The sequence below is a fragment of the Vulpes lagopus genome, chromosome 23 (assembly GCF_018345385.1).
Source record: "Vulpes lagopus strain Blue_001 chromosome 23, ASM1834538v1, whole genome shotgun sequence".
NCBI lineage: Eukaryota > Metazoa > Chordata > Mammalia > Carnivora > Canidae > Vulpes > Vulpes lagopus.
Genome location: NC_054846.1, coordinates 50,485,554 through 50,512,202, shown reverse-complemented (window position 1 = coordinate 50,512,202; position 26,649 = coordinate 50,485,554). Strand labels below are relative to the sequence as shown.

Sequence of the window (26,649 nt, the reverse complement as noted above, 5' to 3'; positions counted from 1 at the left end):
ACTTAACGGGATGAGCACTGGGTGTTATTCTGTATGTTGGTAAATTGAACACCAATAAAAAATTAATTTATTAAAAAAATAAATAAAATAGACTTGTAAAGTAAAAAAAAAATAAAAAAAAATAAAAAGAAGTTCTTTCCTTCTTAGTTGCTGTTCCAGAGGCTTTCCCTCGATCCAGCTCCAGGGACACCCCTCCCCCCTCCCCCAGGCTGTGCCAGCACCTTACCTTACCGTAGGCTTCAAGGGCAGCTGGCCTCCAGGGCCCCCTCCCTGTGGCCCCAGAGGCCAAGCCTGTGACTACCTTAGGTTGCAAGCCCTACCGGTGGTGGTGGTAGGGGGGCAGGCTCTTGGGGCCTTCATCATCCTGCTCCTGATGACACACTTCTCTTTCTTTCAGAAATGATCTGGGAGCCCAGTGGTTTCCACCCTGGTGTGCTATTCCGGAGGATAAGGGATGACAAAGTTTCTAGGATATGTTCCTTGTTGACTCCCTGGAGAAGCAAAATAGAGGGAGCTTGATGAGAGAAAGAGACAGGAGGAGGAGGAAAGAGAGAAAAAGAGAGAGAAATCAAAGACAAGTTCCAGTATTGTCTGAGCAAGTTGGAAGATGGTGGAATCTGGGACATTGAGCTGGGCTATGCAGGCCAGGTCTCCACTAAATCAGGCCCTGCTAGGGATCCCTGGGTGGTTCAGCGGTTTAGCACCTGCCTTCGGCCCAGGGCCAAAGTCTTGGAGTCCTGGGATCTAGTCCCACATTGGGCTCCCTACAGGGAGCCTGCTTCTCCCTCTGCCTGTGTCTCTGTCTCTGTCTCTCTCTGTGTCTCTCATGAATAAATAAACAAAATCTTAAAAAAAAAATCAGGCCTGCAAGCTAGTTTGGGCCTGTGTCTGCCTGAAGGGAGGGGGTGCCTTTTCCTGCTTCTCACCAAGGCACCATATAGCCTTGTGAGTGGCACTGAGAATGGCAGGTACCAGGGGACAAGCAGGAATGTGTGTGTGTGTGTGTGTGTGTGGTGGGGTAAGGATGCATTTATGGGCGTGTGGAAATGAGAAGCTTCTGGGGCATCTACAGGGGGTAGACTGGAGGGCAAGGTGGGTGCACAGTTCAGCTCTGAAGCTCAGGTGAGCAGTGGTTAGTAGCTGGGCCAGAAATTTCACCCACTGGGGGGTTAAGAGCCCAGGCCTGGGTCAGGAAGCCTGGATAGAGCCATGCTCAGACAAGTAATACCAAGTGGCCTTGGATAAGTGAACTCAACTCACCAAGCTCCAGCTCACTCGTCTATAAACCGAGGGCAATAAATGGTGTCTATCTAATGAGAGATGATGTAAAGATTAAAGGAAACAATGCTCATAAAACACATAGAATAGTGTCTGGCCCAAAAAGTGTTAGCTATTGTGTTTTGTTTCTATCATTATTACAGGATGAGCTGAACTGCGTGTGAGACCACAGTGTGTCGGAGCTAGTCAAATCCTTACAATCATTTAGCCCAGGTTACTAATATTGTACTGTGGAATCTGAAGCCTCAGGTCAAGTACCAAGCTGGGGTGAGAGGCAGCGAGAGGCTCTGCACGGCTGGTAAGTACAGAACATGCTGGACCCAGCTGCTCTTCTGGACCTCTGGAGGCACCAGCATAATGGAGCTGGTTACATGGGTTCGTTCTGCATCGCTGAGGCTGGTACAATTCTGCATGTGGACTTTGCAAATGAATAACCCGGCTCTTGACCAGTTCTAGCTACAAGCCCACATGTGGGATGGAGGTGGATGGGGGTGAGTACAGGTGCTAATAAGATGGGGAAAGGGTCAGGGAGGAGAGGGAGCGCCAACAAGCAGAGGGGAGAGGGAGAGAGAAGGTTGGGGAGAAGCTGATGGAAGCATCTTCTAGGCCCGGAGAGCTAACCATTTGGGACAGAGACTGGGAAGGGCCTTCCCCCAAAGCCAAACACGTGATGGTGGTGGTGGTGGTGCTGGTTCTGACATGAAAGCCGAGGGCTACTATATGGTTGGGAAGGTGCTTTCTGATTGCAGCCTTGTTCTGATCCTACCAGCGGGATATAACTCAGCCCATTTTCTTGGGGGAGAAAATGCAGACTCAGAAAGGGAGGTGACTTTAGTGGCATTGGGCTAGTTAGTGGCATTAGGCTAATTAATAGCATTGTGCTCCAGTCTTTGGACTTTAAATCCATTGCTAATTCTACCCCAGCATAGAGTTCTCTGTGTGTGGTGTGTGTGTGTGTGTGTGTGTGTGTGTGTGTGTGTGTGTGTGAAATGGGGAGCTGAAGAAAACAGAGTGTTTGCCATTGTAAAGCTTATGCAAAGCTTGAATTTGGAAAGATGCATCTAGGAAAGCAGAGAGGGATCCCTTCAGGGATCTGGGGGAGGCGGTCAACATTTGTCCCCTCTACTTCCAACCTTCGCACCTGCTCCTCAACTTCATAGCCTCGATTCCACTCCTAACACCTCTGAGATGGCCCGCACCCAGGGCACTAGAGTTCCCTCTTCTCATCGCAAGGTGTGATGGTTTATCTGGTCCCTCTGCTCTCAGCATAATAGGATAATGGCCAGTTTCTCTGTGGCACTGCTCCTGACCATCTGCCCTCAGCTGGCCAGGTTCTCACAGGCCTGGGGGCTCACGGTGGTCATGGCATTGCTCTCTGAATGAGACTGTGAACTTGGAATTCCATGAGGCGGAGTTGCACCTGTCTTGTTGATTGTAGTGTCGGAGTGGCCAGCACGGGCCCACAATGCTGGGGGTCCCCAGTACATGTTCGAAGGAATGGCATGGGCACCTCATCCACTCAGTTCATTCCCATTACTGCCATGAAGTATCAACTTCCAAATCAGTCCCAAATAAAACAACCAGTTGTCTGAGACACAAATGCCAATGATGGATGCTTCAGGGTGGTGCTTGGACAACATTTCTCAAGAAATAAATGGTAGCTAAACTTGAGGCAGGGAAGGGCCAGTTCTAGAATCCCAGTTCTAGAATTCCATCTGGTACCTGCTTGCCTCTTGCACCATTCCTCGGGGACCTGAGGTCCAAATGGAATCCTGCTATTTTGCCAGTCTGCATCCCCTGTCCTTGTTAGTGATACCACCACTCATCTACTCAGGTCAGAGATGGGATTGACACTGAATTCCTCTCCCTCGGCCCCATTTCTGCTCCCCTGCTTCTGGCCTCCAGCTCGCCTGGATGGATTAAAAAAAAGTGGTCTGCAGCCACTTTCCTGTCTTCCCGTTTTCGCTCTTGCTGCATGCTCAAACCAGCTTCCACACTGCCACTAGAGAGAGTTTTCCCAGCCACAGCCAAATGGGATCCAGCCCTTTACACCTTCAAGGTGAACCCCACTGCTCCAGGCAGGTGCAGCTTAGTGACTGGGGGCATGGGCTAGAAGCCAGACTTCCTTGGGCAAATCCTTCCCCGCCGACTTTATATTAATTAGTGTGATGTTGGGCAAGTTCATAACAAAGGTATGTCAGCACCCGAATCTGAAAATTAGGGATAAAATGATGCCCATCTTATTGGGTTGCAGTGAAGAGTAAATGAGTAAACGCATGCACAGAAAGCACACAGTAAATAGGTGGTGAGCGTAATTTTCCTTTCTGCTGTGCCTGCAGTATCTTGAGCAGCAGTAGGCGGCCACACTGAAGGCCCTCTGTGACCTGGCATCCTTCCACCGTCCCACCTTCTGGTCACCCGCTCTCGGCTGCACACTCTTCACTGCTTCAGGCTCTCCAGCCTCCCGTTCCCTCTCCTCCCACCCTGCTTCACATCTTTGCGCCTGTGGTGTTCATTCAGGCCTCACAGTGTCCCTTCTGCCAGCCTCACGTTCTTCAGGATGATTCTCTGATGCCTTTTTCCCTCCCCACGTTCTATGTCTGTGATCTCCCGGGCGGTGGGGGCAGGACATCCCCAAAACATCGGGCACAGTCCCTGCGTGGAGCAAGTGCTTGCTGTTTGTTAAATGAATATGTCAGCTGGTCGCAGCTCAGCCAATTAAGTCCATTGCAGGACCTCATAGAATCACTTCACCCCTCGAGGACTCAGTTTCTTTTCCTTAAATGGACATTAAAGAGAGGATCTACTTCATATCCATGGTGAGAGTCCAGCATCAGGCTCTAGTGTAAGACGTGACATTCTGTAGCCCCAGGGCCACCTGCCTATCACTCACCATGCATTCATTGTCCACCAGCTGTTGCCCACCTGTGCTCACTCTTTTCACCTGGCCCAGCTGAGGGTATTAAAAATGGTTTTTACCTCTTCACAAAGGTCCTTCTTTACCAAGTAGGGTCTGGGATTAGTCTGCAAGCCAGTTGGGCTGGGTGGACCTAGGCTTGGTTGACGGATCTGCTGAATCCAGTGAATTCCCATTTGCCTGGAAAGAACAACCCAGTCTCCCCAGCCCTGAAGCCCCACTGTGCCTCCAGGTGACTGCATTCCCAGGTCTCTTTTTTCTCCATCCGCCTGTTCCCGATGTTCGAGCTCAGTCTGGGGAGGAGCTGGAGGTCTGGCTCCTGGCCACTCCCCGTGGATCTCTGTACCCTAACAGTGCCTCTATCTGGATGACCCTAGTCATTGTGCCTCTTCTATCAAAGCCCTGAAGCAATATCCCTTCCGTAGGGCAAACCCCCAGGAGTGGAAAGACTCTATCAAATAATATGAGCATTTCTTTTTAAAAAACATTTTATTTTTAAGTAATCTCTACACCCAATGTGGAGCTCGAACTCACCATCTGAGATCTAGAGTCGCCCCCTCCACTGACTGAGCCAACCTGATGCCCCAAGAATATGAGTATTTCTAAGGCTCTTGTAAGGTAAGTACTCTCTATTGGTTTCTCTAAGGGTTGAATCCATGTACACTTAATCAGTTCCACCACAGTGTAATCAGTAAGGGGTGGGAGAAGGTTCCAGCTTGCTTTGAGCCTGAACACTTTCTAAAAACTCATGCACAAAATACAGTGCTTTCCCATTCGTTATCCTTTCTCCCTATTGCTTTTATGTATTTATTTATTTATTTTTATAATAAATTTATTTTTTATTGGTGTTCAATTTACCAACATACAGAATAACACCCAGTGCTCATCCCGTCAAGTGCCCCCCTCAGTGCCCGCCACCCATTCACCCCCACCCCCTGCTCTCCTCCCCTTCCACCAACCCTAGTTCGTTTCCCAGAGTTAGGAGTCTTTATGTTCTGTCTCCCTTTCTGATATTTCCCACACATTTCTTCTCCCTTCCCTTGTATTCCCTTTCACTATTATTTATATTCCCCAAATGAATGAGAACATATAATGTTTGTCCTTCTCCGATTGACTTACTTCATTCAGCATAATACCCTCCAGTTCCATCCACGTTGAAGCAAATGGTGGGTATTTGTCGTTTCTAATGGCTGAGTAATAAAGAAGATGTGGTTTATGTATACAATGGAATATTACTCCCTATTGCTTTTAACGTCTTGATTAGCCACCAGATGGCAGAGCTTACACAGTCCCTGGGAAGATCAGTGCTGGACCAGCAACCGGCCTTTTCCTGTGCAGAGAGCAGTCTCCCCAGCCTGGCAGTCTGAGTAGAGTGACCATTGATGGGATCCCTGTGAGAGTGGCCCTAATGGAAAGAACCCTGGCTGAAGTTCAGGAGTCTGGGATTCTAGAACTGGCCCTCCCCTGCCTCAAGTTTAGCTACCATTTATTTCTTGAGAAATGTTGTCCAAACACCACCCTGAAGCATCCATCATTGGCATTTGTGTCTCAGACAACTGGTTGTTTGATGCAAGTCTCACGCAATGTGAAGCCCAAGACCAATGTGTGTGCTGATTGGCCACCAGACAAAGTTTATTTAAATGGAGGTTTTGGTGGCTGAATTTGTAAACCAGGTGTGGTGATGCAGGAAAGTGTGCTGGTCAAGGTGGATGAGTTTGCTTTCGTTAAGCACTGCTTCCAGGCAGAATTTGGAGCTATCGGAAGAGAGGAGGTGGAGCAGCATGCTAATGCATGAACAGCTGATGGTGACTGAGCTTACCTCCTGTCCTTTAGTCACTGATCTGTTCACCTAGGCATTGCCTTGGTGACTGAAGGCACACTTCATAGTGGTGTCCAGGGTCATTAGGAAATGTGTTCAGGGGTGCCTGGGTGGCTCAGTGGTTGAGTGTCTGCCTTTGGCTCAGGTCATGATCACGGGGTTCTGGGATCGAGTCCCACATCAGGCTCCCCGCAGAAGCCTGCTTCTCCCTCTGCCTGTGTCTCTGCCTCTCTCTCTGTGTCTCTCATGAATAAATAAAATCTTTTTTTTTTTTTAAAGAAATGTGTTCAAAGAAATTCAGATCTGGGTTTGGGGTATTGAGCCTCTTGCATATGTACTGGAGAGATGAAGATGACATCATACAAAATGCTCATCAGTATCTATTGGCCCCTTTTTCTACATGTCCCTGATGCTCAAAACTTATGGTGCCTTTTAGAGCTTCTTTGGGCTCTGAAGTAGAGAGAAATGGTATAAAATAAATGTACACTATAATTACAAGTACTACAAAGCAAAGCAACCTGCAAGCACTGGAAGGAAATGCTGTGTCCAAATTGTCCACTTCCCATCAATTGCACCATGAGGCTCTGCCAGTATGCTATTTGACTTCCAGAAGATAATTTCCTTCTTCAGTGAACCTACCAGAGATCCTATAATTCTTTATATACAATGTTCAGCATTTAATAAAAACTCAGCCAAAATGCCAAGAAGCAGTCCAATTGATCAAAACAGCAAAAGAAAAAAACCTCAGACAATAGAAATAGTCCCTTGAATGGCCCAGATATTGGTAGCTAGACAGAGACATTGAAATGACTATGACTAATGTGTTTAGAATATAGAGGGAAAAATGGAGAATTTCACCAAATAATTTAATCTATAAAAAAAGAGTGAAATGAAAAAAAAAAAAGGAATGAAATGGAAATTCTAGAATTATTTAGTGAAGTTTTGTAGTTTAGGTCTATAGGCTTGAACATATTTTTGTAAAATTTATTCCTACATGTTTTATATTTGGAGCTGCTACTGTAAATGGACTTGTGTTTCTAGTTTCATTTTACAGCTCTTCATTGCTTCTATCTGAAAATACAACTGATTTTTGTATGCAGACCTATTGGCCTTTGTGTTGGGGGTTTCCAAGACCACCATCAGGTTTGATGATTCACTGGAAGAACTCAGAGAATTCAGAAAAGCTGTTCTACTCACAATTATAGCTTATTACAGTGAAAGGATGTACATTAAAAGCGGCAAAGGAAACAGGCACATAGAGACCAGAAGTGAGATATATGCTGTCTTCTACCAGTGGAGTCAATGAACAGCGCTTGATTCTCACAGCAATGGCGTGTGACAACACATACAAAGAATGGCCAATCAGGGGAGATTGCCTTACCCTTGATGTCCAGGATTTATTTCTATTGGGAGTCAGTAATTTCAGAATGGAGAATGTGACTGATCTTAGTTACTTAAACTCTCCAGCCTTTTGGGAGGTGAAAATGATGCAGCTTGGCCCAAGTTCTCCACCATAAATCACATTGTTAGCATAAGTTTCCTGCTAAGGTCGAAGGCCCCAGATATATAAGGACACTCATCAGGCAAAATATTTTAAGAGCTTAGAGTTTATCTCCTCAGAGTCATCAAAAGCCAGTCTATTTTCTCGCATGTGTAGGGTTTGAACATCTCAAGTCTGATGAGTTAGTTTTTTAGTGCACAACCTTCTATCTTTGAACCTTCCCAACTTATTAGTTTTGGTAGCTTTTTTGTAGAACCCCCAGGATTTTTTAATTGACATTATATTTAGAAAGGTTTTATATTTATAGAGAAATTGACAAGATAATAGAGGGTTCCCATACCCCGCACTGAGTTTCTCCTATTATTATTGACATTTTACATTAACGTGGTACATTTGTTACAATCAATGAACCACTATTGACACATCATCATTATTACTATTATTATTATTATTAAAAGATTTTATTTATTTATTCATGAGAGACACAGAGAAAGAGAGAGAGAGAGGCAGAGACATAGGTAGAGGGAGAAGCAGGCTCCATGCAGGGAGCCTGATGTGGGAATCAATCCCGGGACTCGAGCATCATGCCCTGGGCTGAAGGCAGGTGCTAAACCACTGAGCCACCCAGGGATCCCCTACACATTATTATTAACTAATGTAATAATAGTTTATTCAGATTTTCTTAGTTTTTTGCTAATGTCCCTTTTATGTTCCCTGTTCTGATCCCATTAAGGATACTATGTTGTATTTAGTTGTCACATTTCCTTTGGCTCCTCTTAGCTGTGCTGTAGGAATTTCACAGACTTTCTTTGTTTTTGATGACTTTGGTGGTTTTGAGGAGTCCTGGTCAGGTATTTTTTAAGATGTCTTATTAATGGAGTTTGATATTTTTCTCATTATAGGACTGGATTATGAGTTATTGGGAAGAAAACTACAGACATTTTCACCACATCCGAGGGACTATTCAGCTACTCCAACTTATAAAGTACTACTCTAGAATGAATTTCAAAATACTCACAAGTAAGATGGAGATCAAGAACATCCTAAGAGCACCCTTAGCTTAGCCAGAACATAGGAGATCCAGGAAGTTCTTCTGGCCATGGAGTCATGCCCAGCAAACCATCTAGCCTCACTAGACAAGTTTTTCCTCTGTAGATTGGGACAATGACACCATTTAAAAAGTGAAACATGATACCTTGAGTCAATAGAGTCAAGAATAAAAATAATTCCCTATGAATTCAATTAATGTTATTCAACTGTGAACACAACTTTGAGATGCAAGTCAAAATACTGAACGGAAATGAAGTGCTTTGAGCCGGTTTATTTCATAGAGAAAGGAATTATGATACCCCGACTCAGGAGAAGGAAAGCTTCTGACAGCACAGATGTGTGATCTCACTCATTAAGTTCATTAGCTTCAGAACAAGTATGGTTTTGGCTCTGTCATTCTCTCTTGTTGAAATAGTTACGAACAGGCAAGATGAGACAAGATGGTTTTTGTAGAAAGAGAGTTTCATTCCTTTAAAGGAAGGCTTAACACATGGGTGGCTCAACACATACCTGAGGAAGTTACCCAAGGCTAGCAAAGCACATCTGAACATCTTAGAAGGAGCAAAGTCAAAAGCTCATAGTCCGGGAATATTTTGTGTCCTCCCCAGTAAGAATGAAAAACCTCAGAATTCATAAGCCATTAGGTACAGTACTCAGAGGAAGCTGGTCACAGCAGTGGGACAAAACAAGACCTAGACTTCATGCTGCTCCAGTCCAACAAAGCAATGAAACAATATTTCTTTTTTTTTTCAAGATTTTATTTATTTATTCATGAGAGACACATTGAGAGAGGCAGAGACAGACAAAGAAAGAATCAGGCTCCTCGCAGGGAACCTGATGCAGGACTTGATCCCAGGATCCTGGGATCACAAACTGAGCCAAAGGCAGATGCTCAATCACTGAGCCAGCCACCCAGGCATCCCTGAAACAAGATTTCAAAGGTTAAACTGTCTCTGAGTAACTTCACCTCCCTCTGATAATAAAGCCCCCATATACTATAGCTATTCACCTAGTGGCCAACAGTGGAATCAGGTTATAGATCTAGAAATAGATCAAATTAGGCATAAACCAACATTAACAGAAGATGTAGGAAGAGTCATGCTATGTATTCCAAAAGGCACCTGGTTGAAACCTATCATATCAATGGACAATCTTTATCGGTGCCTGTGTTAGTAAATCATGACCATGAAGAAGATGTCTGACCATGAAGAACTGTCTCCCTTATGTTGGAAAAGCCCTACCTAAATGTCAGGGAGCCATTCCTCAGTCAATACTGAAAGTGAGCTGAGACACGAGAGTGGGCTGTGGAAGAGAAGGCATGTGGAGGAATCGAAAAGGCTGGTACTAGCAGATGAAAGGGCAACTCTGGGATGGGGAGATGAAAGGGACCATCAGCTTCAGAGCGATTTCCAGAGGAAGAGCCTAGAGTGGGCAAGGGAGATGGTGACTAGCCCTCCCTGATCCAGAATCTTTTGTTTGGCCATTTCTTGAGACTTCTCTTGAAAGGTGGGAAGAGTTATGTAAGTATGCTCAGAATTCCCTGATGATTATCGCAGAAGTGAAGGAGGAGTCATAGAGAATTCCTGTCAACAGGAAAGTTAATTTGGCTTTCCAGGAACTCCAGACCCTGGCTACAACTTTAGTCTGACCCTGTAGGGTCTTGGTGACCTTGGCTGTTAAAACTGAGTGAAAATGGTAGACAATCTGGTTAGTCTTTGGCTGAACCAAACAATTGTAAGAAAAATGAAAATTCAGATTTAAGGGTTTAATCCAGGGTTTATTGAGGGTTCTCTAGAGAAATAGGACCAATAGGTTATATATATTATATAAATATAACATTGTGTGTGTGTGTATATAAAATAAGGAATTAGCTCATGCAGTTATGGAGGATGAGAAGTCTCAAGATATACAATCAGTTCTTTGAAGACTCAGGAAAGTCAATGTGTAGTTCCAGCTCGAATCTGAAGGCCTGAGGACCAGAGACGCTGATGGTGTGTCTCCAGTCCCAAAGTCTCAGGACCCAAGAAGAGCCAATGTTTCACTTCCAGTGTCAAGACTGGAAAAGTCTGATTTCCCAGCCCAGCAGTGAGGTGGGAAGAGCTCGCTCTTACTGAGCTTCTTTGTTCTATTCAGGTCTCCAGTTGATTGGCTGATAAGCAACCATACTGGAAAGGGAACTCTGTTCTCCTCAGTCTTCCAATTAGAGTATTAAGCTCATTTGGAAACATCCTCACAGATACGCTCAGAAAAATGCCTGGCCAAATGGCTGGTACCCTGCAGCCTAGTCTTGTTGGCACATCAGATTAACCATTGCATTCAGCAACTGATATGCAGTAAGCTCCGGGAAAGAGTGTGCAAAGAACATGTGACTAGAGTCAAGAGTCTGTTGTGGGGAATTTTGTTCCTGGCAGTGTGACTTAGTAGAAACTAAACTTAACTCATTCAGTCTTCAAACAGATAAAACCAATTCTCAGAGAAAGGGCAATTGAAGAGAGCGGGCATAGGTTGAAGAGGAAAGGAAAAGGAAGCCAGAAGCAAGGAATAAAATGGCAGGAAATAGAGAAAAGAAAGCAGAAGTTGTAGAACAGTAGAAAGAAAGGACCAAAGAATGAAAGCTACAGGTTTCTTTTAAAATGAGCACTTTGGGGGATCAAGCCAGAAAATATTGTCAATGCTGGGTTTTCCAGAGTTGTTGTTGGCATCATGGCACGTTCCTAGTTATTTGCGGCGTCCTTCTGTGCTCTCTGATATGTTAGGAGGGAAAACAATTCTAAGGGTTTTTGATGATCTTTGGTTGGTATTTTGTGAGCTCCCTTAGGTCTGTACCAGCATTAAAAGTGTCAGCTGAGAAACTGGATGGCATAATGAAAACCCGGTGTATGGTACGTAGCAGTGGCCAGATGGATACCAGGAGAGCTTCACGGGCAGCACTCAAACTCCAAGTCTCCACGTTAGAATTTTAGGGGTCCTTTTCCATTCTATCCCATGAAACCTGTGGATGAAAAATTTTCTTGGTCGCTTCCCAGATCATCCACTTGGTAATTCTGCTTCTGTCCATATTGTGTTTGTTATACAACAGCTGTCTTGATTACCGTCTCTTGGTATCTCTGAGCAGAGTCATTTCCATGGTGATACTAAAACTTACCTTTAGAGATGTTACTAACCCTCACCTTTTTAGAGTGCCCCTTAAGGGCAATTGAACAGAAGTTTGTTCCCTGGCCAACTTGGAGTCAATGTGTAATGGCAATTCTCCCTCCTGCACCCTTTATATATGATTTTTATCTGTAATGTTGGATTAGTTGAGATGAGCACTTAGCAACATGAAGTCTCATGGAAAATTATTTCCTTAATTCTAAGTAATATTGCTGCTTGCCACGTTCATGAAGGAGTCCAGCCAGATAGGAAGGGTCTCCAAAAACAGGCATCACCTCCTTTGGGGGCATGTCCTACCTGACTTACTGTCATCATCATCACATGGCTGCTTAGCAATCGCTTTCTTCGGCTTGCACTGCTCTCTGGGCAAGTCCAAGGAATATTGCTTTTCTTTTTTTTATATTTTATTTATTTATTTATTCATGAGAGAGAGAGAGAGAGAGAGAGAGAGAGAAAGAGAGAGAGGCAGAAACACAGGCAGAGGTTGAAGCAAGCTCCATGAAGGGAGCCTGATGTGGGACTCAATCCTGGGACTCTAGGATCACACCCTGGGCCAAAGGCAGGCGCTAAACCGTTGAGCCACCCAAGGATCCCAGAACACTGCTTTTCACGATGTATTATAAACATTGTGTTTTACTTGCCTTCTTCCTCACTGTACTGAAAACTCCTCTTAGTCAAAAACCATGCTTAATTATCATTGATATCTTCAATTTCTGACAAGATTGTTAGCCCACAGTAGAGTAAATAAATGAAACAGTGAATGAATATGTTGCCAATAAAAATGGAGAAAAGGGGTTGAATTCAAGAGAAAATTAGAAATTTTACTTTGTGACTGAGTCTGATGAGGGTAGGAGGGAAGTAGATGGCTCTCTAGCTTTAGTAACTGGGTGGTTGTTAGAATCATTTTTAATAAAGTTATAAAAATTTGTTTTGTTTTGGTAGGAGAACATACAAGTATAGTGGTATTTATTTTTAACCTTTTTCTAAGAAGCCCCACTCAGTGTGGGGCTTGAACTCACAATCCTGAGATGAAGAGTCATATGTTCTACTGATTGAGTCAGCCAGGCGCCCCAGAAGTATGACAGTGTTTTGCACTGGTCTCAGCCTATCAGTAACCTATGTGGCTGGACCAGTCCTTGTGGTTCTTATGATTGTTCTTATGATGACACCCTTCAGCAACAGCCATCAGGAAACTTTGAAAAAAATAAAAGTTTAACTTACAAGACCTGTAACTGACAACGCATAGTTAGGACCATGCAGCAAAGTTTTGGGTAGAGAGAGAGAGAGCATGTATGGGCCTGGTATTCTGCTTTGCATGGGCTTAGGGTTCCTCAGGCTCACTCTTTTTTTGGTGAATTTAAAACAGAAGAGTAGGCCATGTCTATGTCTTCCTCTGTGAGATTTCTGTTCATGTCTTTTGCCCATTTCATGATTGGATTGTTTGTTTCTTTGCTGTTGAGTTTAATAAGTTCTTTATAGATCTTGGAAACTAGCCCTTTATCTGATAGGTCATTTGCAAATATCTTCTCCCATTCTGTAGGTTGTCTTTTAGTTTTGTTGACTGTATCCTTTGCTGTGCAAAAGCTTCTTATCTTGATGAAGTCCCAATAGTTCATAGACATGGCCAACAAGCACATGAGAAAATGCTCTGCATCACTTGCCATCAGGGAAATACAAATCAAAACCACAATGAGATCCCACCTCACACCAGTGAGAATGGGGAAAATTAACAAGGCAGGAAACCACAAATGTTGGAGAGGATGCGGAGAAAAGGGAAGCCTCTTGCACTGTTGGTGGGAATGTGAACTGGTGCAGCCACTCTGGAAAACTGTGTGGAGCTTCTCAAAGAGTTAAAAATAGACCTGCCCTACGACCCAGCAATTGCACTGCTGGGGATTTACCCCAAAGATACAGATGCAGTGAAATGTCAGGACACCTGCACCTCGATGTTTCTAGCAGCAATGTCCACAATAGCCAAACTGTGGAAGGAGCCTCGGTGTCCATCGAAAGATGAATGGATAAAGAAGATGTGGTCTATGTATACAATGGAATATTACTCAGCCATTAGAAACGACAAATACCCACCATTTGCTTCGACGTGGATGGAACTGGAGGGTATTATGCTGAGTGAAATAAGTCAATTGGAGAAGGACAAACATTATATGTTCTCATTCATTTGGGGAATATAAATAATAGTGAAAGGGAATAGAGGAGAAGGGAGAAGAAATGGGTAGGAAATATCAGAAAGGGAGACAGAACATGGAAGACTCCTAACTCTGGGAAACAAACTAGGGGTGGTGGAAGGGAAGGTGGGAGGGGAGTGGGGGTGACTGGGTGGCGGGCACTGAGGGAGGCACTTGACGGGATGAGCCCTGGGTGTTATTCTGTATGTTGGCAAATTGATCACCAATAAAAAATAAATTTATTATTAAAAAAAAAACAGAGATGTAGAATTTAAAGTACAGGAGGAGAAAAATCAAGTGGCCCAAATGGTCAGTTATCAAAATCAACCAAAATCCTTCCAGCCCTCGGGAAAGGGAGAGGAGATCTAGAGCAAGCAGCTTGGTTTTAAAACTCTTGACGTGATCCAAGAGTTGCACACATCAATTTTGCTCATATCCCATTGGCCTAAACAAACTAAGTCACACAGCCACACCTAACAGCAAGAAAATCTGAGAAATATAGTCTTATTGGGATAGGGTTGAGAATTTTTAACTGCAGTTTTCCTGTCTCTCCTCCATCATTAAGTCTTTAGAACTTAATGAGTTCTAAAGAACTTGTCTTTCAGTTCATAGAACCCTAGAATGCAAGAAGTCCCATCGAGGCCCAATGAAGAGAAATGAGCATTACTCAGAGATTTTAAATGCCCTGCAAAATAGGAATTTTATTGTCATCCTCACAGAGGGAGTAGATGCAGTCTGTATTGGAGAAGAAAATAAACCAAAGGGATAGACTGGCACAGGGAGGGGCAATATTTTTGTTCTTTCCTTTGGGGGTTTGTTGGTTACTATAGCTAGCTTGAACCTAACTAATGTATTCCTTTATTCATTTACTTTTTTTTAAAAAAAGATTTTATTTATTTATTCATGAGAAACACAGAGAAAGAGGCAGAGACACAGGCAGAGCGAGAAGCAGGCTCCTCACAGGGAGCCTGACTGATGCGGGACTCAATCCCCAGACCCCAAGATTATGACCTGAGCCGAAGGCAGATGCTCAACCCCTCAGCCACCCAGGCGTCCTTATTCACTTATTTGTTAACTGTTTGAGGTCCCCTCTTGAATATAAGCTTCAAGAGGTCAGTCTTTGTCTGTTTATTCCTTACACCTGCTGCACAGGTGTTCCAAAAGTATCTATCTATGAGTGAAGAAGTGCAGATGGAATTACATCCCCTGTAGTGGGCAGGAGCTTTGCAAAGCCACACAAACATGGCTGAGACCGACGTCATGATTGACCCAGAGCTGCAACATTTATTTTCTCTGAACATAAATAACTGTTGTCTAGGCAGTTGGTATAACAGCTGTGGCTAGAGGTCAGCTTGTGATCATAGTTCATTTGCTCACTCATCTGTCCATGAATTCATTCACTCATTAAACAGATATATCTGGAACGCCTACCATGTAGTAGGATATATGGAACAACCCAGTCAACCTGTGGGTACAGGTGGGGCCAATCTCCAGTCAGGCAGGTATAGCTCCGTAGTCCACAAACGAATGTCACTTATCTCAGGTGAGAAAAAGAGAGCGAGCCTGGGTGGTTCAGCACAACCATTCTGAGCTAGAAGGTGCACCTCGGAGCATCCCATATAACAATGGGTTGTTGTGGGGGAGGAGTCAGGAAAAGGTCAGTGTCCTTATTAGATATTTCAAAGATTGCCAAGGAAGCCATACTGTCCCATTCAGGGGAGATACTTTGTTTTCTAAACGAATTTGCAGGGCTGAGGTCTATGTTATCACAAGTCCTCCAGAGATCAGAGAAAGAGAGCTCTGGACCCTTTTCTTCTGTGTTTACAGTTATTCTCAAGGAAGACTCTGGTTTCTGGAGTGTTGACTAAACTTGCATTCTGGCTTCCCCAAATACCACAGGAATCCCTACCTGAAGTGGTCTTGGATGCCAGAAGAAGAAGGCTTATAACATTTTGGGTTATTTTGTTCATTTCCAGGCATCGTGCTTTAAGAGAGATGTTGTCAAACTGGTTTGAGTTTGGATATGAGGATAGTGATGTGTTGAGGAAAAGTAGGCAGAGCTAGGGTCTGGATCTGGATCGCCATGCAAGGGGGATCAGATGAGCTGCTTGAAAGACTAGCCAGCAACTGCGTCATTGGCTGAGACCTGAGGGTGAGTGTAGTTCAGGCCTTCTCTTTGAGGAAAAAAGGACAATCAGGAGTTGGAGAGATAACCCAAAATGCATATATTGAGTCCAGAAACCAGAAGTGGAATTATAAATGAGAGAATCGAGATGCCAGAGCCTAAATGGGTACCAGACTGGAGTAGGGACAGAAGAAGGTTAATTCCAGGATGACTGCCGTGAACACCATCAGTTCTCTGCAGCTCGACTCCATGGTGGTGGATGTTAGTGCAAAGGCACATCTGATTTGCTAAAACTATAGAGCTGAAACACTGAGGACCTGGGAAGTCATGAGAACTAACTACTTAATGAATTGCCAAAGCGCCAGAGTTCTAGGTCTGCTACTCACTGACTGAGAGACCTTGGATGTGCCACTTGATCTTGCTGAACCTCCTTTTCCTCATTGGAACTGGGTTTGATAACATTCCATGCATATGTCACAAAGGGTGTGGTATAGATCTAATTACATAATGGTGATAAAAGGACTGTGAAAACTATAAATTGATAAAGAAATTTTGAGCTGTATCAATGAGTGAATGTTATAAGAAAGAAGGCTTTGGTTCAGTATCCTGAAACACTGTTGTCAATGATAGCTGCCGGGGGATGCAATGACATGTCTCCTGAACTAATGGGTACCTTCATTACTAGATACAGCCACCTGCTAAGGTTCCTAAGGATATGAAGTCAGAGGAAGGGCTATCAGCTGGGTCCAGGCATAGGCTTGTGGAGTCCACCAAAGTCATGAAATCACAGACAAACCCTGCTGGTGCTTGGGGTACATATGCATTTCTGGAGAAGATCCACAATTTTCTTTAGATTTGTAAAAAAGGCCAATGACTCCCAAAAGGTAAAGAATAAAAACATAATACTTGATATTACTTACAGCTCTGTTGAGTGTATTTTCCTTTGTAGACCTTAAGATTGGTGTTGAAGAAAGCAAGCACTTTTTTTTTTTTTTTTTTTGCTTCTGTGTCATCTTCCAGTTGAGGGGACAAGAAAACAGAGTCACAGTATTTCATCGGGGCTATGTGGCTCCTTCAAGATACTTGCCCACCCCATCCATTCCCGGCTTGAGAATATTTATAAATTTACCTGTATGGCCTATTGAATGCTGACTCTTGATTACTGTACTCTAAATGCTGTGACACCTTCATGGTTGGCACGATCCCTGATATCATTTCTATTTTAAAGGACCTGTTCTGACAAACATTATATGGTCTCATTCATTTGGGGAATATAAAAAATAGTGAAAGGGAATAAAGGGGAAAGGAGAAAAAATCAGTGGAAATATCAGAAAAGGAGACAGAACATGAAAGACTCCTAACTCTGGGAAACGAACTAGGGGTGGTGGAAGGGGAGGTGGGAGGGGGGTGGGGGTGACTGGGTGACGGGCACTGAGGGAGGCACTTGACGGGATGAGCACTGGGTGTTATTCTTTTTTTTTTATTAAAGATTTATTTATTTATGATAGAGAGAGAGAGAGAGAGAGAGAGAGAGAGAGAGAGAGGCAGAGACACAGGAGGAGGGAGAAGCAGGCTCCACGCAGGGAGCCCCACGTGGGACTCGATCCCAGGACTCCAGGATCGCGCCCAGGGCCAAAGGCAGGCGCTAAACCGCTGAGCCACCCAGGGATCCCCTGGGTGTTATTCTATATGTTGGCAAATTGAACACCAATAAAAAATAAATTTATAAAAAAAATAAAGGACCTGTTCTGGTCCGTGCTTAAATGATAGGCTGTTGCTGGCAGAGGTGACTCGGTGTCCTTTCAGCATCCCTCTTCTACTTCTACACAAATGGACGATTTAGCTGAGCACATGGTTGCCAGCTAAAGACCACCAGTTTCCTGTTCAGCTATAGGTGGGACTGGATTTTCCACAGAGCTGTGAGCAGAGTGATGAGTACAGCTTGCAGCTAATATCCTAAAAAAGGAAATATTCCTGCCCTCCCATCCCCTTTCATCTCCTCCCTCTTGCTTTAAGGTAGGAGCTAGCAACTACCTTAGATCATTCATTGAAAGCCGAGTATTGAAGATGGAGGACAAGATATAAATAGTCTGGGTACCTGATGACCATGTAGTGCAAACTACCCTACTAGTTCTGGACCACCTACCTCCTCAAGCCTTTCATATGAGAGAAAAACACATTTTTTTCTTGTTTAAGCTCCTCTATTTGGGGATATTTTTGTTATGGTAAACTGTTACGGATGTGACCAGGACTTTATTTTCATTTCTATCCATCTAGAGAGTCAAGATTAATATGCTGGTATTTGGCAAGGATGATAAACTTCTACTGTTTGTTTCAGAGCTATCAAAATAAATCTTTTAATTTGAGTATAGCTGACACACAAGGTTGCATTGGTTTCAGGTGTACAACATAGTGATTATATTGTACTATGCTCACCCCAAGTGTAACAACTACCTGTCACCATACAATGCTATTACAATATCATTGCCTATATTTGCTATGCTGTGCCTTTTATTCTCATGGTTTATTTGTTCTGTAACTCCCAGTGTTTCAAGGCTATTTTAAATTGCCCAGTGACTTGCCAAAATTTTGCCACTATGGGGCATCTGAGAAAGAATAGGAGTAGCTTCTAGACTTTGAGGTCTCAACTTACCTGTTCCTTTCTTAGAGAGGATTTTCTAGACAACCCGATATAAAGCAAGTTCCCCTTCTTACTGTCTAGTACTGAAGGAACTAGTGCTTTCATGACACTTAGTGAAATCTGAAATTATTTGTCTGTTATCCATCTTAAGGATGCTTTAGGATACAAGCTCCATGAGGGCAAGGGTCATGTCTCTTCATTCACTGAATGCTTATCACAACAATATCTGGCATGTAGTGGACACACGAAAATCAAATCAGTTATGAATCTGGACATAATAAAAACTATTATTTATTATTTGGTAATTATTAAAAAATTCCCACTCAGGCTTCATAAGCATTGTTGGCACCAGGAAACTATGTAGACTAGATAATATTCCAAATGAAGATTTTCTTATCCAAGACTTAACTCTCAGAAACCACAAAGTTTATTTATCTTCTTTTATGAAAATTTAGAAATTCTGTATGCTAACATTTAGCATACAGTTTTATAAAAGTAAAAAAAAATGGGAAAAATTATAAAGTTACAATCAAGGACTATTATCCACAATATTAAAGACCTCAAATAGAACTACATAGGAAAATAAGCATAAATGATGTATGAGTCACAGACAACAAAATAAAGATAAACACAAATGGCAAATAAGCATGTTTTTAAAACTACAAATAAATTAAATATCCAATAATAAGAAAATAGCTCAATAAATTATAATACATCCACACTATAGAATATTATGAATCCATGATTAGGAATAAGATGCATTTTTTATTAATTGAAAAAAGCAAGAATAATACGGATATGATCCCACCTATAAGAATTCACACATACATACATATGTATATTTGAAATGTATAGGAAAAATTCTGAAAGAATGCACACCAAACTCTTCTGTTTTTAGGAAAATGAGTAAGATTGGTCAGGGCAGAGAGGTATAGAGTGTGTAAAGTGGGATTTTTACTTTTTACTCTACATGCTTTTGAATGTTGTAAATCTTTTACTGTGAGTATACACACACCTATTACTTGTATAATTCCAAAAACTATTTTAAAAAGCAACAGAAAATATATGGAAGTCACTGAGCAAAATTCTTGGTATATAGCATTAATAGCAGCCAGAATCAAACAGGAATGATTGGAAAATCTCCCCAAATCATACAGAAATTGATCTACGTGACACAGCGTATCACCTAGAAACGTTTCTGGATAATGTGCAGTTACACAGAGTTGCACAGATAATGTGCAGTTACATCCCACCTACCCCTAACCCTCCCATCATATTTTGACTCCTCTTCATTTTCTTGCTCCAGTAGCTGTATTTAACTTTAAAACTAGATATACACACATATATATGTATATATAGTTTGGATATGTATACAATCATTGTACCCTGGGCTAGAAACATTAGGGGAGTTTCTTCAGGTGCAAGTGGACCCCGTTCTTGGGTTTGAGGACAATCTGGTGCAAGAAGACAAGAGGTCTGGTGGGGTCTGGAGACACCTTGAAGTGGAGCAGAATCAAAGCAATGGCCACCTTTAGCTTGACCATGGCAAAATGCTGTCCGATACAGTTCCTGCAGACACCAAGGGAAAAGAAAGAGATACTTGAAGAAATGGTAGTTGTTTCTGACTCTTTCATAAGATGCTAGGATAATGAATCTGCCATTCACAGTAAAGCAGCATTGTCACACTAAATGCCATGGAAACTTTTGAACTTCTATCGTTCCCTGCTAGAAAGTGAACTGAAAGGCTGTAATGTGATCATGGCCTTTCGAAACATGGTGGCACTTGGAGTTGCATATAGAATTGTTTCTCCTGTGAGGACGCAGTGTAAAACATGGAGACTATAGTGGCTAACACTGTATTGTGCAACTGAAATTTGCTAATAAGATGGAGCGCAAATGTCCTCAGACACATACATGCAAAGATAAATTGGTGAGATGGAGGATGTGGTAATTAACAGGAGGGAGAAGAACCCTTTCACAATGTACGCAGATAGCAAATCACCATGATGTATGTTTCAAATATCTTACAATTGCATGTGTCAAAGATACCTCAATAAATCTGAACTTAAGAAAAAAAAAGGAATTATTTCTCCTTCATTGGAGGTGGGCTGCATGGCTTATGAGCAAGTTTGGATCACGGGATAACTGTCTGAGGCATAGCTGAATAGGATGTGACAGAGAAGGGCTTTGTCCTCTGTGGAACTAACTGGTCTTTTCGGGGGCTCAAAGAGGTACCAAGATCTACCTCATAATCTGGTGAGAAGATGGGGTTCCATGGAGCTGAGGTACCAAAGGGAGAGTGCTGTTTCCAAGTAAACATTTCTGTGCATTTTCAGCAACTTCAAATTGTCCTTACCTTGGTCCAGCCGAGAATGGTAAGAAGGAGTGGGTGTGTCTCTGATCAGAATTCTCCTGAGAAAACCTCAAGGGGTCAAAGACCTGAAATGACAGGGCAACGCCACCACCATCCCCAATGAGCACACTTCTTAAGCTACTATTTAGCACTGATTGAGAAACATACGATGAGCTACGTATGTAATTCCAATGTTCTGGTAGCCACATTCTTAAAAGGTGAAAGTAATTTTGATAATATAATTTCTTTTGCAGAAAATATTATCATTCTAACATGTCTCAATTTAACTGATCATTAAGCCAATAGTCTACTTTTTTTGTACTGTGTCTTCAAAATCCAGTGTGTATTTTACATTTCGAACATAGCTTATTTCTGAGTAGCCACATTTCAAGTGCTCAGTAACCACATGTGACAAATAGCTACCACACTTGGCAGTGCGACTCTAGACCTGCAGCCCTTGTCTGGCCTCCCAGTGGACTAGTCTGCTACCCAGACTAAGTATGGAGAAAGCAGAAATGGTAGGGCCAGTGTTATTATTTTCACTTTGGAGGTAAGAATGCATCCATTTAATTTACCCAAAGAAAATGAAAACACTAATTAGAAAAGACATATGCATCCCTATGTTTATTGCAGCATTTCTTATAATAGCTAAGATTAAGGAAGCAACCTAAGTGTCCTTCAATAAATGAATGGATAAGGAAAATGTGGTTGATTAAATGGAATATTACACAGCCATAAAAAGGATGAGATGGTGCCATTTGAGACAACATGGATGGACCTAGAGGGTATTATGCTAAGTGAAATAAGTCAAGATTGAGAAAGACAATTACTATGATTCCACTCATAAGTGAAATCTAAACAAAACAAAACAAAACCAACCAAGTACATAAACAAACAAAAAGCAGAATTAAACCTTTATATACAGAGAAAAAACTGATGGTTGTGGGGGTTTTGGACAAAGTAGGTGAAGGGGAGAAGGAGATACAGGCTTCCAGTTATGGAATGAATAAGTCACAGGAGTAAACGGCACAGCATAGGGAATAATCAGTAATATTGTTCTAGTGGTGTAACAGGACAGATGGTGGCTACTTGTAGGGAGCATCGTGAATCAACTTGTCAAATCACTAAGTTGTGCACTTAAAACTAATGTAACATTGTTTTTTTTTTTTTTTTTTTACTAATGTAACATTGTGTGTCAACTCTACTCAATAAAATTAACTTGAACTTAAAAAAAAAAAAAGAATGCTCTCACTTAGAAGTCTAGCCAAAATGATTATGCGATCAACTGTTAATGAGATCTGCAGTCCACCTCCCATTGCACATAAGAGGTCTTCAACCCTAGCCACTTATGTGAAAACAAGTGTCTGTAGGTGTTGTGAGTGTTCAGAGTTCAAGACGGTTGAATCAAGCACTATGGTTAGCTGTGTGTCTTCTTTTTGCCTCTCCAGATCTTTCTCCTCCCTTTCCTGCCCTGCTCGGGGCTCCAAGAAGCTGACCCACATGGTTTGCTCTTGGGTTTGGCTGATAAAAGACATTGATTGGCAATCTAGAGGGTGGACAGAGAGAGCTTTTGGATTATTTATTCCCTACACCCCACTCTACCAAGCTGCCTCTGGCTGGCTGCTCTACTGAAGGCCCAACTCCTGCCCAGGACTCTTCCCAGCACGACAGTCACTCTGGGCTTCGAAAGTCTCTCTCCCCTCTGGCCCAGAGGTGGGAAGCACTTCAGCATTTGTGCACCCCGTGTTGCTTTTCTAAACTCTACCAACGCCTTTGTAAATAGTTCCTTTATGAAATTCTCCTCTAAGTGCCCAACTTGAGGGTGTCATCAGTTTTCTGCCAGAATTCTGATTCTTTTTTTTTTAAATTTTATTTATTTATTTATTTATTTATTTATTTATTTATTTATTTATGATAGTCACACAGAAAGAGAGAGAGAGAGAGAGAGAGAGAGAGAGAGAGGCAGAGACACAGGCAGAGGGAGAAGCAGGCTCCATGCACCGGGAGCCCGACGTGGGATTCGATCCCGGGTCCCCAGGATCGCACCCTGGGCCAAAGGCAGGCGCCAAACCACTGCGCCACCCAGGGTTCCCCAGAATTCTGATTCTTACATCCAGCAGAAGAGTGAGTTGCCTGCATGGCAAAATGAATAGCCTGCAGTCCTGCAGATGGCTAGGTGAGTGCTTGGTGGAGCTCACTGAGTAAATGACTGCAGCACAGACTGCAACTTAGAGCAGACTGTGTGGTATTTTGTCAATCCATTCATTCAAAGCAAACACACAGTAGGAATAGGGGAACAGGACAGTTTTCTTTTAGGGGGAAAACTTTAACATTTTTGGTCTTTCTGTTTATTTGCTTTGTGCCATTTGCCACTTCCACATCGTGCTAACAAAAAGTGAGTTGTACTGCATTAGTTCTTTGAAGGATTTATAAGTAAACAATCATACCTTTGGGTTTTCCCAGATGGCAGAGTTATGGTGAAGGCCCCAAATACTGAGAACCACAGTTATTCCTGAGAAAGAAAAGAAAGAAAAAAGATTGCAGCAGATAGATCAAGTTGTGGGCTACTGTTATACTGCTCTTCTTGAAGGGAATGAGGTTGTTCCTGGCAGAGCTCTGTGTGCTGTAGCTGATGTCAGCAGTTAAGAACTCATGGAAAGTTGAGGCTTGGGTGACACCTTGGTTTTCTTTCTTTTTTTCTGACACCTTGGTTTTCAAAGCAATGACTTATTTAATATCTGATTCTACCTTAAGGAGCTGTTGGTTTCATGTCAAAATGATATCTGTTAATGGACTGTACAGCACCCACCAGAGACCATTTGGGTCCAGGGGAACAGAACCATAATTCCATCATGCAGGTCCAATGATAAGTTTCTGTTGGTTCTTTTTTTTTTTAAGACACATTTATTCAGCGTCATGATCAGACTGTTACATTTAGCAATCAAGAGCATGGGTGCAAAAAAAAAAAAAAAAAAACTACATTAAAACACTTTGTTGGAATGCTTTACACTTTCCACAGAACAGAAACTAAAATAACCTGTTATACAATTAGTCACAAATACAGTCCTCAAGTTATTTGCCCATTCACATGAGTATGGTCTAAAACATGTCTTCTCTGTAGCAGCTAGGCCCTGTCACCACAGTGCTTGGCTGAGTTCACAAATCAGCTGTAACTTGTAGTTTCCCTGTCACTTCTCTGGCTCTCCTCTCCTGCTAAGTTTTGTTTCCTGGCAGTGATTAAAGCCTTCTGCCACTGCCATAGCAGCTGCTGTTCTGGAACTGCCATAGCCACCTTGGTTTCATGGTTTGACAAAGTATTGGCCTCCACCACTGTAGGGACCAGAGCTTCTGCCTCCAAAATTTCCTCCTTTCATGGGTCTAAAATTTGAGGATTGATTGTTGTAATTGCCAAAGTCATTATAGGTTCCTCCACCTCTAAAGTAACTTCCATCATTACCAAATCCGTTCTAGCCACCTCCACTGCCACCATATCCACCACCACCTCGACTGCCACCAAAGCCACCTTGACCACTGAAGTTCCCTCCATGACCAAAGTTGTCATTCCCATCAAAATCCTCCACGACCACCAACAAAGTTTCCAAACCACTTCGTCCTCTTTGGCTGGATGAAGCACTAGCCGTCTCTTGCTTCAATAGGGCTTTCCTTACTTCACAGTTGTGGTCAGTCACAGTATGGTATTTTTGAATGACAATCTTGTCTACAGAGTCATGGTCATCAAATGTCACAAAAGCAAAACCTCTCTTTTTGCCACTGCCTCGGTCAGTCATGATCTCAATCACTTCAATTTTCCCATTCTGTTCAAAATAATCTCTTAGATGATGTTCTTCAGTGTCTTCTTTAATGCCACCAACAAAAGTCTTTTTCATAGTTAAGTGGGCACCAGGTCTTTGAGAATCTTCTCGTGAGACAGCCCTCTTTGGTTCTACAACTCTTCCATCCACCTTGTGTGGCCTTGCATTTGTGGCTGCATCCACCTCCTCCATGGTGGCATATGTGACGAACCCAAAGCCTCTGGAGCACTTGGTGTTTGGGTCTCTCATTACCACACAGTCCGTAAGGGCTCCCCATTGCTCAGGATGGCTCCTCAGACTCTCATTGGTTGTTTTGAAGCTCAAGCCTCTGATGAAGAGCTTCCGCAGCTGCTCAGGCTCTTTGGAAGACTCTGACTTAAACATGACGGCAGTGGGAGGGGAGACTTTAACGGCATCTAGGGGCCTTTCTGTTGGTTCTATTCATAAACGGAGGGGAGGAAATTTTGGCAAATATCCAAGTGGTTTGGGGATTAAAAAAAAGAGGAGAGAGATTTTGAGGATTATTTGATTACCATGAAAATTCTGGATCTGTCAACAAAGTCCCAGTGACAGGCCATTGGTAATTGCTACAAGCAATCCTGCCAGCTTGTTTCCAAGGACAAGAGTTAACAGGATACCCAAGCAGAGAGGTGAAGGGTGTATCCCATGACACCCTATGCTTCCCCCTTGCCCTGCTCAGAAACCTGTGCTCTGAAGAGCACTAGGTTCCAGTGTGGGGCCTCTGTGCAAGTTCTAGTTCTGCCAATCTGCACATTGGGATCGCTAGTGGGGTTTTTGGCTACACCAAGAGTATATGAAAGTGCTTTGTAAACCGAGAAGCACTATATAAGTGTCTGTTAAGATTATGTTCTGAGGGTGGGAAAATGAGCTAATGCTCTTGAAGGCTCTATGTAAACTATTACGTGCTGCACAGTTATAAGAATGATAGTATTACGATGATGAAGCCAAAGACCCTACCTTGGGTCTTCTAGATAAAGATAATGATGTTCATCTCCCATTAATGTGGGAAACAAAGGCAGAAGAAAAATTATTGAATTTCCTTGCTACCTACAGCCCTTTGACAAGTCCTTGAAACAGGCAGAGTGACATTCCTCTAGGAATGAGTCTAGGGGACTCAGCTGTCTTAATGTTGACACTTTGCTAAGGGCAAAAGGCAATCACAGCCCAACCTTCAGGATCCTGTGAGTCTACTTCAACATACAAAAATTCCTTTAGAAATTTCCTTTATAACTAAACCCCCAAGACATGTGTTGGTGATCATCCCCCAAGCATATGGCCCATTGATATACATCTGAAGGGAATCATGACTGAGGTTTTATTAGATAGTAATACATGACCTTTTCCTAATAATAGCTAGTCCCCTCAAGGTCCTGGAAACATTTTTTTCCAAAATTCCTTAGAGACTTACACTATCCCTAGCCCTCTCCCAACTTGAAGATATATAATCACCACCCCTCACAACCCCATTATAGCTCTTTCTGCCCATCATGGGTCCTGTCCATGTGCTTTAATAAAACTACCTTTTTGCACCAAAAGCTCAAGAATTCTTTCTTGGCTGTTGGCTTCGAACCCTAATATCTTTTCCTACATCATCATGAAGTCTCACCCAGGTCTCAAACTAAGCTAAACAAGGATTATCTTAGAAGCAATGTCCTGCTAAGTGAAGAAACCCTGGGTTGGGATTCTGGCCACCTGGGTTCTGGGCACAGCTTCGCTGCAAATGGCTGTGTGCCTTTGGGAAAGTCTGGAAACCACATCTGATGAAGGAATTACCCACTGAGTTCTTATTAGGCACC

General features: G+C 42.8%; 1 protein-coding gene and 1 long non-coding RNA gene across 4 annotated transcripts in view; one reads left to right on the top strand and one right to left on the bottom strand.

Annotated features, from left to right (window-relative positions):
• The first annotated feature begins 15 nt into the window (after positions 1–15).
• On the top strand, positions 16–8,752 carry LOC121481553. The gene is made up of 2 exons (XR_005985314.1): positions 16–4,813; positions 8,418–8,752. It is a non-coding gene; the product is annotated as an uncharacterized LOC121481553 (long non-coding RNA).
• A 10,328-nt stretch (positions 8,753–19,080) lies between these two features.
• Positions 19,081–26,649, bottom strand: part of LOC121481290 (cytochrome P450 4X1-like) — a 92,702-nt gene continuing 85,133 nt past the window's right edge. For all 3 annotated transcript variants that reach the window (XM_041738566.1, XM_041738567.1, XM_041738568.1), the window contains 3 exons: positions 23,468–23,532; positions 21,024–21,106; positions 19,081–20,236 (listed from right to left, as the gene is read on the bottom strand). In XM_041738566.1, the coding sequence (XP_041594500.1) occupies positions 20,068–20,236; positions 21,024–21,106; positions 23,468–23,532 (317 nt within the window). In that variant the 3' untranslated portion in view covers positions 19,081–20,067. The remainder of the gene's footprint in view (positions 20,237–21,023; positions 21,107–23,467; positions 23,533–26,649) is intronic.